The 15,901-nt window shown below is 56.2% G+C and overlaps 6 protein-coding genes across 6 annotated transcripts; 5 read left to right on the top strand and 1 right to left on the bottom strand.

The window, feature by feature from the left end:
* The first annotated feature begins 71 nt into the window (after positions 1-71).
* On the top strand, positions 72-2,808 carry C7974DRAFT_403553 (NAD-dependent histone deacetylase SIR2). The gene has a single exon (XM_046142853.1). The coding sequence runs from the start codon at positions 510-512 to the stop codon at positions 2,508-2,510; it is 2,001 nt and encodes a 666-aa protein (XP_045992879.1). The 5' UTR covers positions 72-509; the 3' UTR covers positions 2,511-2,808.
* A 123-nt stretch (positions 2,809-2,931) lies between these two features.
* Positions 2,932-4,890, top strand: C7974DRAFT_466255 (PLC-like phosphodiesterase). The gene has a single exon (XM_046146320.1). The coding sequence runs from the start codon at positions 3,185-3,187 to the stop codon at positions 4,703-4,705; it is 1,521 nt and encodes a 506-aa protein (XP_045992880.1). The 5' UTR covers positions 2,932-3,184; the 3' UTR covers positions 4,706-4,890.
* Positions 4,891-5,006: 116 nt separating this feature from the next.
* Positions 5,007-7,135, top strand: C7974DRAFT_344231 (uncharacterized protein). The gene is made up of 2 exons (XM_046139334.1): positions 5,007-6,074; positions 6,199-7,135. The coding sequence occupies exons 1-2, from the start codon at positions 5,133-5,135 to the stop codon at positions 6,994-6,996; spliced, it is 1,740 nt and encodes a 579-aa protein (XP_045992881.1). The 5' UTR covers positions 5,007-5,132; the 3' UTR covers positions 6,997-7,135.
* A 2,681-nt stretch (positions 7,136-9,816) lies between these two features.
* Positions 9,817-11,237, top strand: C7974DRAFT_403557 (uncharacterized protein). The gene has a single exon (XM_046142854.1). The coding sequence runs from the start codon at positions 9,958-9,960 to the stop codon at positions 11,032-11,034; it is 1,077 nt and encodes a 358-aa protein (XP_045992882.1). The 5' UTR covers positions 9,817-9,957; the 3' UTR covers positions 11,035-11,237.
* Positions 11,238-12,326: 1,089 nt separating this feature from the next.
* On the top strand, positions 12,327-13,332 carry C7974DRAFT_61729 (uncharacterized protein). Its single transcript, XM_046146968.1, has one exon. It carries the CDS (start codon positions 12,527-12,529, stop codon positions 13,103-13,105), a length of 579 nt encoding a protein of 192 aa, XP_045992883.1. The 5' UTR covers positions 12,327-12,526; the 3' UTR covers positions 13,106-13,332.
* An 853-nt stretch (positions 13,333-14,185) lies between these two features.
* C7974DRAFT_443407 (uncharacterized protein) lies at positions 14,186-15,656 on the bottom strand. Its single transcript, XM_046145450.1, has one exon. The coding sequence runs from the start codon at positions 15,555-15,557 to the stop codon at positions 14,205-14,207; it is 1,353 nt and encodes a 450-aa protein (XP_045992884.1). The 5' UTR covers positions 15,558-15,656; the 3' UTR covers positions 14,186-14,204.
* Positions 15,657-15,901: the final 245 nt, after the last annotated feature.

Below are 15,901 nucleotides of genomic sequence, written 5' to 3' on the forward strand. Positions count from 1 at the left end.
CAAGTGCTGTTCGAGGTCTTGGCGGGTTCAGAGGACTCCCGGTGCCCGTTCTGTTCTTCGTTCATCGCACCTCGACCTCCAACCACCCCATTTCCTCGCCAACGGCCGGCTCCACCGCCACAGCGCGTCTGCGCGCACCATCCCTATCTTTCTCGCGCTATTCCGAATAATCGCTATGATTTAGTGTCGCTCCGCGACTTTGAGCCCTGCACGACCGGTACCTCCCGCACGCCCAGCGGTGACGGCAGCCATCCACCTCGCCCTGAGCGCCTCACCCATCCATCACGCCCCAGGCTCCGCAGTGCTTCAACTAGTACAGAGCTGCCATCGTTCCATGCGCAACTCTGTCGCTACTATTGTCGTGCGTGTTGTATAGAACTGTAGCGTGTGCCGCGGTATCCCTGAGGTTCACGTTGTTCGCGGCTCCCGCTGCACGATCCCCCGATCGCCGCTACCAAACGCGTCCGGCTGCCACAAACACAAACACAACCATAACGCCTGCCTTCACAATGGCGCCTTTTATATTCAACGGCGGGCCGAGCTCGCCGCTGACCGACCCACCCTCCGACTGCGAATCTGAGCTCACCGTCCTCACACGCTCCCCTTCACCACCTCCAGAATTCCACGCACGATCGTTGCCCTCGCCGTCCTCGTCGCGCCGCTCTTCGGCCAAGACAACCCCCGCACCCGAGGACATGCCGTCTCCACCTTCCAGCTGCGATGAAGACCTGCGCCCGGCAAAGAGGAGGAAGCTCGCGCCCACAACAGATGCTAACGGGCGCACAACCCACTATCTTGACCTGACACAAGACATCACCGACGAGGACAAGCCACAGCTCCAGCGTCTGCTCGCTGTACTGCACAAGAAGCGCAAGATTGTAGTAATTGCTGGTGCCGGAATCTCAGTGTCTGCGGGCATTCCTGACTTTCGGTCCGCGACAGGCTTGTTCACTACGCTCAAGAAAGAGCATGGGCTCAAGTCATCTGGCAAAGATCTCTTCGACGCGTCTGTCTACCAGGACAATCAGTCCACCGCTACATTCCACGCCATGGTGCGCGGTTTGTCCACCGAGACAAAGAACGCACAACCCACAGCATTCCACCACCTCATTGCAACGTTAGCGCAGGAGGGCCGTCTGATGAGGCTCTACACTCAGAACGTCGACGGGATCGATACATCAATGCCTCCTCTGAAGACCGAGGCACCTCTGCCAAAGAAGGGACCTTGGCCCAAGACCGTCCAGGTGCATGGAGGCCTTGATCACATGGTCTGCTCAAAATGCCACAAGCTATACCCTTTTGATGCCGCGCTATTTGACGGACCCACCGCGCCGCCATGCCCCAGCTGTGTGGAGATTGACATGGTCCGTCAGGCTGCAGAGAAGCGCACTCACGGAATTGGATGTCTACGTCCTCGCATGGTTCTCTACAATGAGCAAAACCCCGACGACGAAGCGATCGGCTCTTGTGCTGCTACGGATCTTCGCATGCGACCAGATGCAGTCATCGTGGCCGGCACCACGCTCAAGGTCCCTGGAATCCGCCGCATCGCCCGTGAGATGTGCAACACCGTACGCGACAGGAAAGACGGTGTCGCCGTATGGATCAACAACGACCCAGAACCTCTTGGTGTGGATCTGAAGAACGCGTGGGATTTAGTCGTCACCGGACCATGTGATGAAGTTGCTCGCCACGCTGCGATGCGTAAATGGGATGACCCGATGGAGTTCAAAGAGATTAGTGACGAGGAGTTGTTCAAGGCTAAGGAGAGCAATAGGATTGAGGTGGTTGTCGGCACTCCTAAGAAGCCTGGTGTGTTCCGCAACGCAGGCCAGCTGACGCCCGGTCAAAGTCCTCGCATGCTGCCCAAGAACGCTGTCAAGCAGGAGCCGGGTACGCCATCGAAGAAGGGCACGAAGCGGAAGTCTGGCGCGCAAATGGATCTCCTTGGTCAACTGGCAACGAAGGGTCCCGCAAAGAGAGCACAAGCGCCGAAGAAGGCTACAGGAGCGAAGGGCAAAGCCAAGAGAGAGACGAAGAAGGAAGGACCTGCGCTCAACAGCATATTCAAGGCCTCGAAGGCGACCACAAAGACTGCGGGCAAGCCAGCCAAGAAGCTGCAGGACGCGCCCGTTAAGCTTGCTCCCCCATCGAAGTCGAAGACACAACCAGGCCCGGCCAAGAAGCTCACCGAGGTCACTGCAGTAGCGACGCGCGAGACGCCCTCGACACCACGAGGCGCTCGAGTCACCAAGTTCAGGTCAGGGCTGGTGATGCAGCCAGTATCGGAGTCGGATCGCCGCAACAACCAGTCGCCAGTGCGTCCCGAGATCGAGGTGTTTACGCCAGTCAAAGACCGCACGCCTTGTGAGCAGATCTACGAAGAGCTTGCTCGCCCATTTGTTGTGTCACCAAACACTGACTCTCGTCCTAGCTCGTCTAGTTCGCAGAGGAACGACATTGTGAGGCCCGACTCGGTGCCCAATAGTATGGGCAACCTGCTATGCTGAACAAATGCATTTGACGGAGTTATTGGGTTTGGGGTCTATCTTAGCGGATTCTCCAGGTGACGGAGACGGTTGCATATGCGGCGCACTTATCGATGACATGGGTCATGGGGTGTATGAGTAGGGCCTGGAGCATTGATCTTCCAGCATCGTATAGGTGCATGATACCCGGGTAGCCCTGGTCACTAGTACAGGGCTTCTGGAAGATGGCTGTTGGAGTTTGTAGACGCAGAGTAGTTTCCTGCAGCCATGTTAGCTTCGGCTTTTTACATGGCAAATGATATTTATTGTTCTCCTCGTCTGTGGACTATTTTTGCGTGAACTCGTTTGATTGTTGCTCGACGCGGTGTCGATATAAAGGGTTACGTACGACCGCCATACGTACCTCGTACGCGTACGAGGCTGCACGACTCGGAGCTTGGCACTCGCTTCAACCTCACGACAACATCAACCCATCATCTCCATTCGTCGCCATATAAACGAATTCGGAGTACAAATCGACCTTTGCATCGGTTTCATTGGATCGGAAGAAAAGATCGGGCTACCACATCCTCACCAGCTCCTCATCAACTTCATCACGCCTATCAAGCCACAGCGCGGATCAACAGGGAAAGAGATATCGTCTTTCGAATGCAAAGCCCACGTCTTTTTTCAGTCATCTGTTGCTTCGATTAGTCATGATAACCATACGGAACCTGACGCTCCACAAAATCTCGATCAACCGCGTCGAGCGCTTTGAAGATCCAAACACCTCCAAGAGCAAAGCTGGGGGTTACTTCTTCGGGGCGAGTAATGCGACTTCGGTATCTCCTTCGGCACCAGAGTTAGGCGAACATGCTCAGACGTTCAACCACAGGGATCTGGATGTCGAGTTGGGGCCTTGGGAAGCGTACACTCTCCGCGCACCGGGAGCGCACGATGAGGACAAGGCGGTGTATTCCAATTCCACACTACGGCTCACGATAGAGCTGGCTGACGGGGAACGTCATCGTGTGGATACCAACCCGTCGTACACGCAGAAGTCTGCTCATAGATTCACGCCGCTGTTGCCAAATCCTGCGAAGACGTTCACTGCGCTGTTTCATCCCTCTCAGCCCGTTCCACACTTGGTCATTCACGCGAACGATGCCATAGATTACTCGAAATGGATGCAGGAGATACCAGACACGCTGCCACTGTCTGCTATCTCCATCCCAGGCACGCACAACTCACACACCTACTACAAGGCGCTTCCTTCGGTGAAGTGCCAGTCGGTAGATATCAAAACGCAGCTCGAGAACGGAATCCGTTTCCTCGACATCCGCGCCCAGCCAACACACGCGTCCGACCCCGGCAAGAAGCACATGTACCTCGTCCACGGCGCGTTCCCCATCAGCCTCACCGGCCCCAAGTACCTCGCCCCGATCCTAGAAACCTGCTACGCGTTCCTAGCCACGCACCCCTCGGAAACAATCCTCGTCTCGCTGAAACGCGAAGGCGTTGGCTCCGCCACCGACGAGCACTTCGCCCGCATCCTACAGGACCACTACATCGGCCCCAGCGCATCGAAATGGTACACGGAGCCCAACATCCCCTACCTGGCCGCCGTGCGCGGCAAATGCGTGCTCGTGCGCCGCTACCACACCCCCGCGGCCTCGACATCCATGTACTCGTCCGGCAGCGGCCTCGACGCAACCGCGTGGCCGTACAACAGCACCGCCGCGCTCTTCCCGCGCGCCGCGCCCGCCTTCCACCTGCAGGACTTCTGCGAGGTGCTGGAGCCCGCGGCCATTGCGCTGAAGGCGCAGTACGCGAACGAGCACCTCGTGCGCGCGGCTGCGGCCGTGCACCATATCCCCGGCGTCACGACGGATGAGAAGAACCCCGTGCCGCCCGGCCCGCTGTTCCTGAATTTCCTCTCCGGCAGCAATTTCTGGAGGCGCGCGTGCTGGCCCGAGAAGATTGCGCTGGTGGTGAATCGCCGCATGGAGGAGTGGCTGTGTGCGGGGCATCATTTGAGGGAGCCGGGGACGGAGCCGGGGGAGCCGGGGAGGAGCGTGGGAGAGGGAGAGGGCGTGAGGGGGAGGAAGGAGGGGGATGGGGGGACGGGGGTGGTGGTTATGGATGTTGTGGGGGAGGGCGGGGATTGGGATTTGGTCAGGCTGATTGTGGGGATGAATATGGGGGTGCTGCTGAAGGTGAGGGAGGGGCAGCGGTGATGTCTGTGTTATGAGTGGTTGTGGTGTGGAGGTCAAGATGGAAAGAGCACTCATGGTGTGAAAGTCAGGATGGAAAGAGCGATGCAGGTGTACTCCATACTGTGTCTATACACTTGATACGGGCAACTGTTAATACACGCCTTGGTAAATCTTACATCTAGTATATCTTGCTTGGCTGTATTCGGACGAAGATGAATAGTCATGGTGTGGAGTCCAGATGAAACGAGCGATGCACTCCACAGGGCGGAGCTGGCCAATGCGCACCTCCGAGATGCCGAACACTTTTTGGCAACGACGCCATCGCCGCTCCACAAGCTCCAGTGGCTGCGAGCGATGTGCATGCGGAGGCATTTGACGAAGCCGTCACGGAGGTAGAAGCCAGCAAGCGACCCACGTCAGACCGCGCCGGCCTGCGCAGACGGACCCGATGTCTCTCCTCCGCCCCTCATGCGCCATCACACAGCGCCTGTGTGCTGCGCAAGCAACCACCACCCGCTCGCCCATCCTCGCGCTGCTGCAGCGACACGCCGCGGCCCGCCCGCAATGCCGCGCCCTCTCGCACACGCCGCGGCTCGCCGCGAAGATTGTCGACACGCCGCAGAGCCCGACCAACCCACGCCAGCAGAAGCACCCCGCGCGCACCGTCAAGATCGGACCGCTGCCGGGCGGCCGCGTGCCTGACGACACGGTGCGGCGCATATTCGGGCGGCGCCTCACGCCCGCCGAGGGCAACAACGTGCTGCGCATCCTGCACCACCGCCGCACCGCCGGCTCGCTGGCCGACTACGGCGTCGACAACCTGGGCGCGCAGTACGCCCACGTGACGCGCGCGCTGGCGCTCAAGGGCCTGGAGTACCTGCGCGAGAAGCACCCCGTCGACGAGGCCGTCGCCGCCGAGCAGTGGGCCGAGAAGGAGGCCAACCGCATCGCCTACGAGCTGTGGCTCGCCGACCCGGAGACCGAGTCCAAGTACAAGGACCCCGCGCGCGCCTTCCGCGAGAAGCTGGCCCAGGAGGAGGCCGAGCGCCAGCAGGCCGGCTTCGACGACCAGAAGATCGGCATCCTGCACGTCGGCAAGAGCCAGTTCGAGCGCAACATCGAGGAGAAGCGCCGCGCGCGCCTGGCCGAGGCTACGCGCAAGGCCGAGCTCAAGGAGCAGCGCGAGAAGGACATGGAGGCCCAGCTGGCCACCGGCGAGTGGGTCAAGACCCCGAGCGGCAAGCAGCTCATGAAGCCGCACCAGACCACCTACGTCGACGTCTTTGGCAACGAGCAGGTCAGCCGCCGCAGTGAGGAGCGCGAACGCTACCAGGCCCAGGCCGCTACGCCCTTTAAGAGCGAGCAGGAGATGCTGTCCTCGACCACCCTCGTAAGTCTTCTCCCCCTCCTCTTATCACTCTGACCCCTTCGACTTTGCCCTTTCACTCTGACCCCTTCGACTCTGCCCTTTCACTCTGACCTCCACTCTGACCTTCCAACACTGACCCCCCCAGGCCCAACGCCTCTACCCCATGACCGCCTTCGTGCTCCTCGTCACCCTCCTCAGCTGGGGCTTCGCACACTACTACAACCCGCCGTCGCCCGCCTACCGCCTCTTCCCCGACATCTCCCCCTCGACCGCGACCCTCGCCGCCCTGCTCGCCGCCAACACCGCCGTCTTCCTTGCCTGGCGCGTCATGCCCCTCTGGCCCCTGCTCACCCGCTACTTCATGCACGTCCCCGGCGCCCCGCGCGCCGTCCAGGCCCTGCTCAACGTCTTCTCGCACGTCCAGTACGAGCACTTCCTCGGCAACATGCTGTTCCTGGCGCTCGTGACGCCCGCGTGCCACGACCTCGTCGGCCGGGGCGTGTTTGTCGGCACGTACATGAGCGCGGGCGCCATCGGCACGCTCGCGTCGCTGTACTGGGCCAACGTCGGTCGCGGTGTCATCACCGCGCACTCCGTCGGCGCGTCCGCGGCTATCTGGGGCGTGGCGTCCCTGTTCTGTCTCTGCACCGATGCCGAAGTTATTAAAATCCCCTTCGTCAAAGACCAGGAGGTCAGCTTCTGGCCCAAGATGCTGCTCGCTGCCTTCGTACTGCTGGAGATCCGGAATGCGCTCAGGAAGGGCGTTGGCACCGCGGATAATGCGAGTCATTTTGGCGGCATGGCGGTTGGGTTCGCGACGGCGGGGTATTTGAGGGCTACGGGGGCGCTGGGGAGGCAAGGTCCCGGTGGGGAGGCGCCGAAGGTGGATGTTGCGGCGCCGGTGAAGGAGGTTGGGGAGGCGGTTGGGAAGGTGGGTAAGTGAATGGATTGGAGAGTCGGAGCAGAGAGTGGGAGACGGGAAGTGTGAGAGTATGGTATGATGGTGTAGGATTATGTATATGTATATATTGTAGCAGGCCATCCCGTAGCATAGACAGCATCATTGCATTTCGCACACACAACCCCAGCCCCAAACACCGCAGTACTTCACCGCATTATCTCACAGCGCGGCCCCGGAGCGTATATTATACACTCGTCGTCTCGAAGCAGTCCGGTGCCTGCTGCCGGCAAGCGCAAGAAACGCTTGACTGGAACCCAGCACCACCCTACCACGCTCGTTCGTGTGATCACTGTCGCGACACGACAGTGTTACGGTGTCCACAGCCCACGAGTCTGCGAGACTACGAAGCAGACATAAAGCCTGGAGTCACCGTGGCGCGCAACAGTGTGTATATACGCCGTGGCGACGTGAGTATCACAGGTCGCTGTGGATAGTGGGGATGTTTGGGTAGTCACTTGTGTCTACGCTCGATTAACGACTTGGATGTCTTGGGTCTGTGGGGGTCTTTATGTCTACGCTTGGTGACAATCACTCTACTTGATACTCAGAGTTTGCTCTACGTGTTCCCAGCAAACACCCATTCACTCAAACGACCGACGTGCAGTAAACCAACCGCCATACCTGAGAAGAACCTCCAAAGCGACGCCTCCTGTTTCACCTACGATGGACGACCGTGCCGGGCTAACTTGGAAGCCAGAAGGGTTCTGGGAAGAGATGCGCCCACAATGGGTGATCGAGCCGAGCGTCGACGCCATCACCAAGATCGTTCGTCGAAAATTACAGGTTCCAGACAGCTCCGCGTGCTCAGTTAAGTTCCTAGCCCAGGGAACGTTCAATAAAGTGTACGCAGTACATTGCAATGGCAAAGAAGACTGCATCATGCGTGTGTCACTTCCAGTGCAGCCGCGACTAAAGACCTTGAGCGAGCACGCCACTATCAACTACATTCGCCAGCACACCGAGCTGCCAGCGCCTCAAGTCTTCGCAAGCGAAGCCAGAAATGACAACGACCTTGGTTTTGAGTGGATGATCATGCAACGCGTCCCGGGCTCTAAGCTGAGCGACCAGTGGCGTCACATGAGCTGGATGAAGAAGGAGCTCTTGGTACGCAAGGTCATCGAGCACCAGGTGCAACTCTTCCACAAGCGTTTTCCTCGACTCGGTAATCTTTACCTGACCAGCCGGCTCCAGGCTTTGCCAACAAAAGATATTCCTGATACGACGCTACTGGGCAACGAACATTAAGATGGCTCGACGCAGTACTCTCTTGGTCAGACTGTGTCTATTCCGCTTTTCTACCATGACAATTGGAAGCTGGATGTTGCTCGCGGTCCATATAGACATAGCCAGGATTGGCTTGCGGCTCGCCTTCAGATTGCTGTCGCGCAGGTCGACAATGCGCCTGCCTGGAGCGATGATGAAGGCGAAGACGAAGACGAGACGAAAGAAGCAGTAGGCGACGAAAAGCAGCTGTCAGATAACGAGGAAAAGAGAATGGAGACCAATGTTGAAGTGACCTCTAGCGAAGACGAAGAAAACGACTCTGATGAGTCCGACGACGAAAGTGACATACTAGAAACCGATCAACATCTGTTGGTCACCAAGACGTTCAGATACTCTCGCATTCAGCGTATGATCGATCTGCTACCGAAGGTGTTCCCCAAAGAGGAGCCCGAAGAGTACATGCTTCACCACGGTGACCTTCACATGAGCAACATCCTCGTTGACTCGGACCACAACATTTCCGGCATCATTGACTGGGAGTGCGTGCACACGGTACCCGTGTGGCTTGGCTGTCAAATACCCAAGTTCCTACTCGGTGAAGACCAGCGCAAGCCACCTGATTTCAGGACTGAATTCGAAGACGACAGCTACGAGAGAGACTATTGGCATCGCATCGCACAGTACGAGAAGTTGCAGCTTCGAAAGTTCTTCCTGGAGGAGATGGGGAGGGTCTGTCCTGAGTGGATCCAGGCACACGAGGCGGGAGCGGTCAAGGCTGACTTCGACTTCGCCATCGACATTGTTCCGGAAGGTGGGACCTACGACTTTGATCTGTGGTTGAAGCACATCAAATACGATCGGGAGCCCCTTCCTTTCCGAGCTTGGATGGGTCAGGCGTGAGCACGTTGCTTAAGTGTGTTCATGGGGGATGGTACCTGAAGGAATTTGCTGTACGGCTGTGCTCGTTCTCGAGGGACAGTCGTACCCAAATGATCAGTACCACGTACACTTTTGTAGCCAACTGATAGACAGTATCCTCTACCAAATAATAGAATAGGTATCACACACTACTTACAATCTTCGTGAATTTTGAAAGATATGGTGGTGAGGAACTTACAGTGTCCTCACAATACGTGCAAAGTAGTGAACAAGCCATTTTAAGTCTCGTCAGCGCTTCTGGTCACCATGCCGCTTTCGCCGTTTGTCTCGCGCGCAGACCACGCACATTTCCCTGTCTCTAACTTTTCACTCATTCTCACTCTGCTCACCTACACGCCAGCACCCAACACCGAAACCGCGATGCCAGACCTCTCCCCACAGAGTCAACAAGAGGCCGTCAGAGTACCAGCCTCTGTTGCCATGGACGTACAGGCTGCTCTTGGATGGGTGTACGATTGGCTCGGCAACCTGAGAATAGTCTGGGCTCGGGAGCCAGACACCGAGATCATGGCGCACATCGCTCGTCGCGAGCTCAACATCGCCGACGCATTTTCCTGCTCCGTCGCGTTTCTGGCCGCCGGCGCGCTCAACAAGGTGTACACTGTGCAGTGTGGCCCGGACACGCGCTGCGTCATGCGCGTCCCTGTCCCTGTCCAACCGCAGCGCAAGACGCTGAGCGAGGTTGCGACTGTGCAGTACGTGCGGCTGTACACCGATATCCCGGTTCCTGGGGTCCTGGGCTTCGATGCGTTGGGCGGGGGTAGGCTGGGGTTTGAATGGATGCTTGTGGACTATGTTGCTGGCTCAGAGCTTGATGCGCAGTGGGGATCGATGTCCTGGCTTGAGAAGGAACTCCTGGTACGGAGGATCGTTTTGGGTCTTGTGCAACTCTTTGGCAAACGCTTCAGTCGTATGGGAAGCTTGTATAAGACTGCAGACTTGCAGCGACTAGGCCCGACATACGCCGCTGAAGCTATCGTGCTTGACTGTGGTCATGACTGCTTCAGTCTTGATAACGAGTTCTGCCTGGGGAGTGTTATTCAGATGCCATTCTTCTGGGGCAACAACCTAAAGCTTGATGTGGATCGAGGTCCTTTCAGCAGCAGCCAAGATTGGCTCCGTACAGTCCTTCGCCTGCACTCCCTGGCTGTAGACGATCCCGTGGCAGTCATGTCGGATTCAGACAACGACTCAGATTCAGACAACTCGGATGATAAGCCAGATCCCGAAAATACCCCAGCAGCCATCAAGCATCGAGTTCAGCGTCTCATGGATTTGTTGCCTGCGACTTTTCCTGCCGATGGACCTGAAGCATTCGTGTTGCACCACCATGACCTACACGCGAAAAACATATTCATGGGAGACGACCACGAACTCTCCGGCATCATCGACTGGGAGTGCATATCAACCGTACCGCTCTGGGCTGCGTGCGAGTTTCCGAAGTTCTTGCAAACGGAGCTCAATCGGCACGTATGTCCTGACCCTGATAAGTACATGAAGGAGGTCCTGGATGATGGCACAGAAGAGCTCAACGTCATGTACTACGAACACTTGGTAGAGTACGAGAAGACGCGACTACGAGTTTTCTTCCTGGAGCAGATGCAACGCGAGTGCCCAGAATGGGTTGAGGTATACCAAAACAGCAAGTTGAAAGCTACCTTCGAAGAAGTCGTTGCAGCCCTCAATGACAAGTCGAACGCTAGTATCATCGATGAATGGCTGGATACAATGGAAGAACATGGTGCCGCTCCTGGCATTGGGGATATGCTCCATGAATATGAGCAAGAGCTTTTGGATTACGAGCTAGCATCGTCCAAAGGTCGGAAGACTAAAGATGCAGAGGTGACGAAAGAGTAGGTGGTGGAGTAATGGAAGACGTCGTTGTGCAGCCTCATTAGCGAGCCAGCCGCCTGGCTGCCGGTAGTCTAGATGAAGATACCAGAATAGACTTCTCACTTCCGTCACCACCTCAATGGTTCTTGGAAGCCTTGTCGTTGCTTGAGCGAGCCGTCGTGACTGCGGATTGCGGTGTGGAGGTACAAAAATAGCTTGCCCAAAGTGGGGGCGGATCGACGCGAAGGAGCAAGGGTACCAAACAACGACATGACGGGTGCTGCGGGCCTCACTCCAACACCATTTTCGTTGGCCCTCACAGCACCAACCAGCACATGCTGCATCGCCACTCATGACCGCAGAGCCGCCGGCAGGTTGATGCATCGAAGAGCAGGCCACTCATGCGGTCAACACAAAACGTGGCTGCAGGATCTGGCCTTCCGTCACCCGTCTCGCCGAGCTGCTGCTTCACCAGAGCGGTTTTGGCATGACGGATTTCACATTTTGCACAAACGGTCAATCAGGCCTGCCAAAACCCATTTCATCAGGCAGATTCAGAGTAGTAGCCTGACATCGTAAGGCTAACTGCCACCTCCGTCGAATCATGTTGCTTCTGTCATTTCGTTTAGTGCATGTGGCTGTGCGCACGTTCACTGTGGGCCATTTCACAACGCTCAAGCAGAGTTTGTGTCGTAGCAAGCATACCCCGGATAGACGGATTCAATTGTCTCTCGGAGGGAGTTGAGGACTACACAAGAGGAGCTTTCGCAGTGACAGCCGATTTGACATCACGGTATCACGAGCTGAACGGACACTCAGCCGGCCAGCTGGATTCGGCAAACGCAATAGCTGTGGCTCGCACGCGTATCCGTAAGACACTGTGACTGGTCCAGACGCATGCAAGTTCGCGTTCTGCAAGATAGACTCAGTGCTAGAGCCTTCCTCCATTACAATGGTCTGTGCCACTGCTATCTGGTAGGCTCCATATCCTGCATCTGCACCAAGTCCGTCGCTTATTCGATTGAATGTCTCTGCTTATTTGTCCACGTTCTCTTGGCTCCTCGCAGCCCACATGGAAACAGAGCAGGGGCGCAAATGGCGTTCGAGCTGTCATGAGTCGGACGGCCCATTCCCCCACAATGGCTGAGGCTGAGCATTCGTTCTTCCAGTCTAAGATGAGCAAAGTTGGACGCCTGCCTAGAAGTGCACCACCACAACTAGGAGGCAACGGGTTGATGCACGATCTGTCTCATCTTGTGGAAAGTTATAACTCTAGCCTGACGGCCGAGCATTTACTTACTCTTCAACAAGAACCCGAAAGCAGCAACGATAAGTTGATCCCAGTACCGGACTTCGAAGGCGTTTCAGCTCCGCATGCTATATTTTATATCTTGTGTTCCATAAAGCAAGCCATTCAGCCTCCAGTATATACGTCGCATAACAGTACTTCGGACTTCGACCTTCCTGCACCAGCATTCTCTTTGGACCGATACTCTCATCATTCTCATCTCCTGCTATGGCTCCTACACCAGTGAACAACAGCCTCACCGCTGAGCCTTCAGCGACGTCAAAATCCGATGGGAACTACTGGAAGCCCGGAAACATCGCGTTCACGGTCGTTGCCAGTGTCCTCGCTCTGGGAGTCGTCATTGGTGTGATAGCCTTCATGGTCTACAAGCACCGACAAAAGAAGAAGATGGTCCAGTCGATCCCCGCGAAAGAGAGTCTCCTGGAAGGCGACGAGCGCAAATCGAGCATGTTCAGCCGCGAGCGCGCCAGCAGCGTCACGGTGTACGTCGACCACACAGACCACGACACAGCATACCAGGGCGCCAACCCTGAGCCTGCACAACTCCCGTCTCTGCATGTCACCACCCAGTCCCCAGCTCCTGTCGCAAGCGTAGGCAGCGGTGTCAGCGCGATGAGCAGGAACAGCAACAATTCACTCGCCACAATGATGCTAAGCCCGGCCTCGGACAGCTCGCGAGTGACGAGGCCGCGGAGCACGAGTGCGTCAAGTGTCCGCTACTACGCAGTCACGCCCATCGACACCACAATACCGGTCCCGAAAATCGTTCGCACAACATCAGACTAAGGACAGAGACTGGTGGTGATGGAGTACCGTGGATGTGCAGCCGGTCCCCTATTCCCTCCCGATCCAGATTTATTTTGCTTTCATCGTTATACCCATTCGCTTCCACGATGCACAAACGCATCTCAGCTTGTACAGTACAATAAAGCGCATTTGTTGATCCTATGCCTTCCACGTCTTTGTCGCTGTAGCCGTTGTTCCCCTGGAGCATGCCCCCGTTCCGAATCGGCGTTGTCAGGCCCCCGTCTGACGGCAAACGGCCCCCAAATGTCTCGCCTGAAACATGCAGCGGGTAGTGACGCATCCGCTGCCACCTCACTCGCAAACTCCGCTATATACGAGCAAGTGGCCTCGCGCGATTGAGGCGACCCAGACAATTTCCTCGCGCTGGAGAGCAAGTAACTATAGCGCGCCCGCAAGGACTAAATCCGAGACCGAGTGCGCAATACTTCCGAATTATACGCAGCGCTTTGCGCTGTTGGACTTTGGACTCGGTACCCTGGACCCAAGGCTAAGCGCATCTGGGCCTCGCATCTAAGACCTGGGGAAATGACCAGGCGGTTGGGTCGGCAGCGCAAGGCTTGTCGTGTGTAGACTGTTGGTGGAGTCGCAGCGTTGACGTGCATGCATAGCCACAGAAAAGTAAGCAGTACGAGACTAAGTATGAGAAGGACTTTGTGGTTTACGCTGGTATTTCTGTATATTGCTGATAACGCTTGCCACAAGCGCGAACCCTTAGTGTGGCATAGCAGAGTGCGAACCGTGGTACTGAAGACAGGTATGTAGCTTGTGATTCGTTAGACTCCACGTTACTGCCAGACTGTCAGATGTGTCTCTCAGACTGTGACATCTATCAAACCAAATATGTATAGCCAGTCACGAGCCTTTGTGGCAAGCACCAATACCGTTAGTAGTGTCGCAGTGTTGGACATATTAACATACATGCATAACCACAGCAAATTAAGCCATACAATACTCAGAGAACGACTCATGATTTAAAATCATATTTTTGTATGTTTTTAAAGAGTCGGCCTCATAGGCGCGAAGTCGTACTGTTGACCATGTAAGAAGCAAAGAACCACTTCCCGCGCCCACTCCTCCGCTACTCCACATCTGCAGCCTCTACCAGCTCCTCGCCCCTTTGATACGCCTCAGTATCCTCTTGATTCCTCGGAAACGGATTGCTAATCGCAGCCGCTAGTCCCCTCCTCGGCACCCTGCCCTCCAACACACAATTCAACCACCCCATCACCCGCCTTCCATACATTCCCTCATCCGCATAATCAACCGCAACAAGCACATCCCTCTCCAAATTATCCTTCTCATACGACGCTGCCCACTTCGGCGCAAGTTCCCGCATTTGCTGCACGAAGAGGCTGCGAAGCTGCTCGTTCTCGTGCTCCTCGACTCGCTCCACTTGCCTCCGCTCCTCAACAGGGAGCAGAAGCTCGATAACGAGCTCGAGATAGGGGTTCAACGCCGCGCCGTCGAGGAAGCAGGGCGTGTCGCAAAAGGCCCACAGTGGAACTGCGGTAACGGAGGACCGGTCCAGGATGCCGGCGAGGCTGTCGGACGCGTCGATGTAGATATTGCACTTATCAAGGTTCGGCTTAATGAAGGTAGGTTCTGCGTCAAAGGAAGGAAAGAGTTTTTCTACCACCATGTTGATCTTGTGCGCGATCCTGAGGGTGCGGGTTGCTTGTGCTTGGACCGCGGCGTTGCTGGAAGTGCGCATGGCAGCGTTTTCGTGCATCAGAAACTCCATGTGGGCGGCGATGTACTCAGAGCTGGTTTGGTATGGACCGCGATGGAGGGCGAGCTGAATACGGTTCTCTCTGAAGAACTCAGGTGAGACTACTTCGCCAGTGACGTAGGTGAAGTCTTCTGGGGCTTCGGAACTGTGGCTTCTCAGGTTGTAGCGAAACACACTACCGATGCCTGAAAGCTCGACTTGCATTAGCTGCACAACATAGTCTGCGATCTGACCGATGAGTTGATGCTTTTGGAGCCGAGAAAGCTCGCGCCAGGAATCGTCCAGTCGGCGGTGAAAGTTGTCGACACCTCCTAGTAGGACCCACTCGAAGCCTAGGCTATTGTTCAGGTTCGCATCGTAAGCGATGACTTTAGGAACAGGAATGCTGGTTTTCCCTTGAACGAATGAGAGCGTCGCTACTTCACTCAAAGTCTTTGACTGAGGCGCAAGAGGAAGCATGGCTTTGAAGATGAAGCTGCCTCGCTCGCATTCGATCCGGAAAAGTTTCTTGCTCCTTATGTCATCGCGCTTTTCTTCCATCGGGGTGACCTTGCATTCGCCGTCGATACCCAGATGTTCAATTGCGAGGTTTCGGATGGTATCGATGCACGGCTCAGTCGTCCACATCGGCTGTTTGTGCGGGGAATTCGAAGCATATTCCCAGAACAGGCCAGGCTGGGGTATATTGCGTAGGGATGGCATCGCGAATCTGTCCAGTATGGTTGTGGAAGATGAGACAAAAAATCGTTTGTTTGGAAAAGTCTAGAGATAGTTTACGAAGTAGGCTGCCAACAAACGGTCGCACAGCAACCTCACTTCACTAGCTTTCACCAATGCCAAGCTGACAACTAACCTGCAATCTCTTATAAGCTTGCGACTTGTCATCGCATAAGTCAAGCTGATGCTCTGTTCACCTGCCTCTACAATCATCCTCAACCATGCAGTGATTCACTCAGCTGCGCAAGAGATGTCACGTCGAAGCCAGCTGTTTTGGAAGCTAGCCACATACTCTGGCAAGAGACGCTGCAGCTCGACTAGAAGTTTGT

The sequence above is a fragment of the Boeremia exigua genome, assembly GCF_020726555.1.
Source record: "Boeremia exigua strain MPI-SDFR-AT-0100 chromosome Unknown C7974scaffold_12, whole genome shotgun sequence".
NCBI classification, from domain to species: domain Eukaryota; kingdom Fungi; phylum Ascomycota; class Dothideomycetes; order Pleosporales; family Didymellaceae; genus Boeremia; species Boeremia exigua.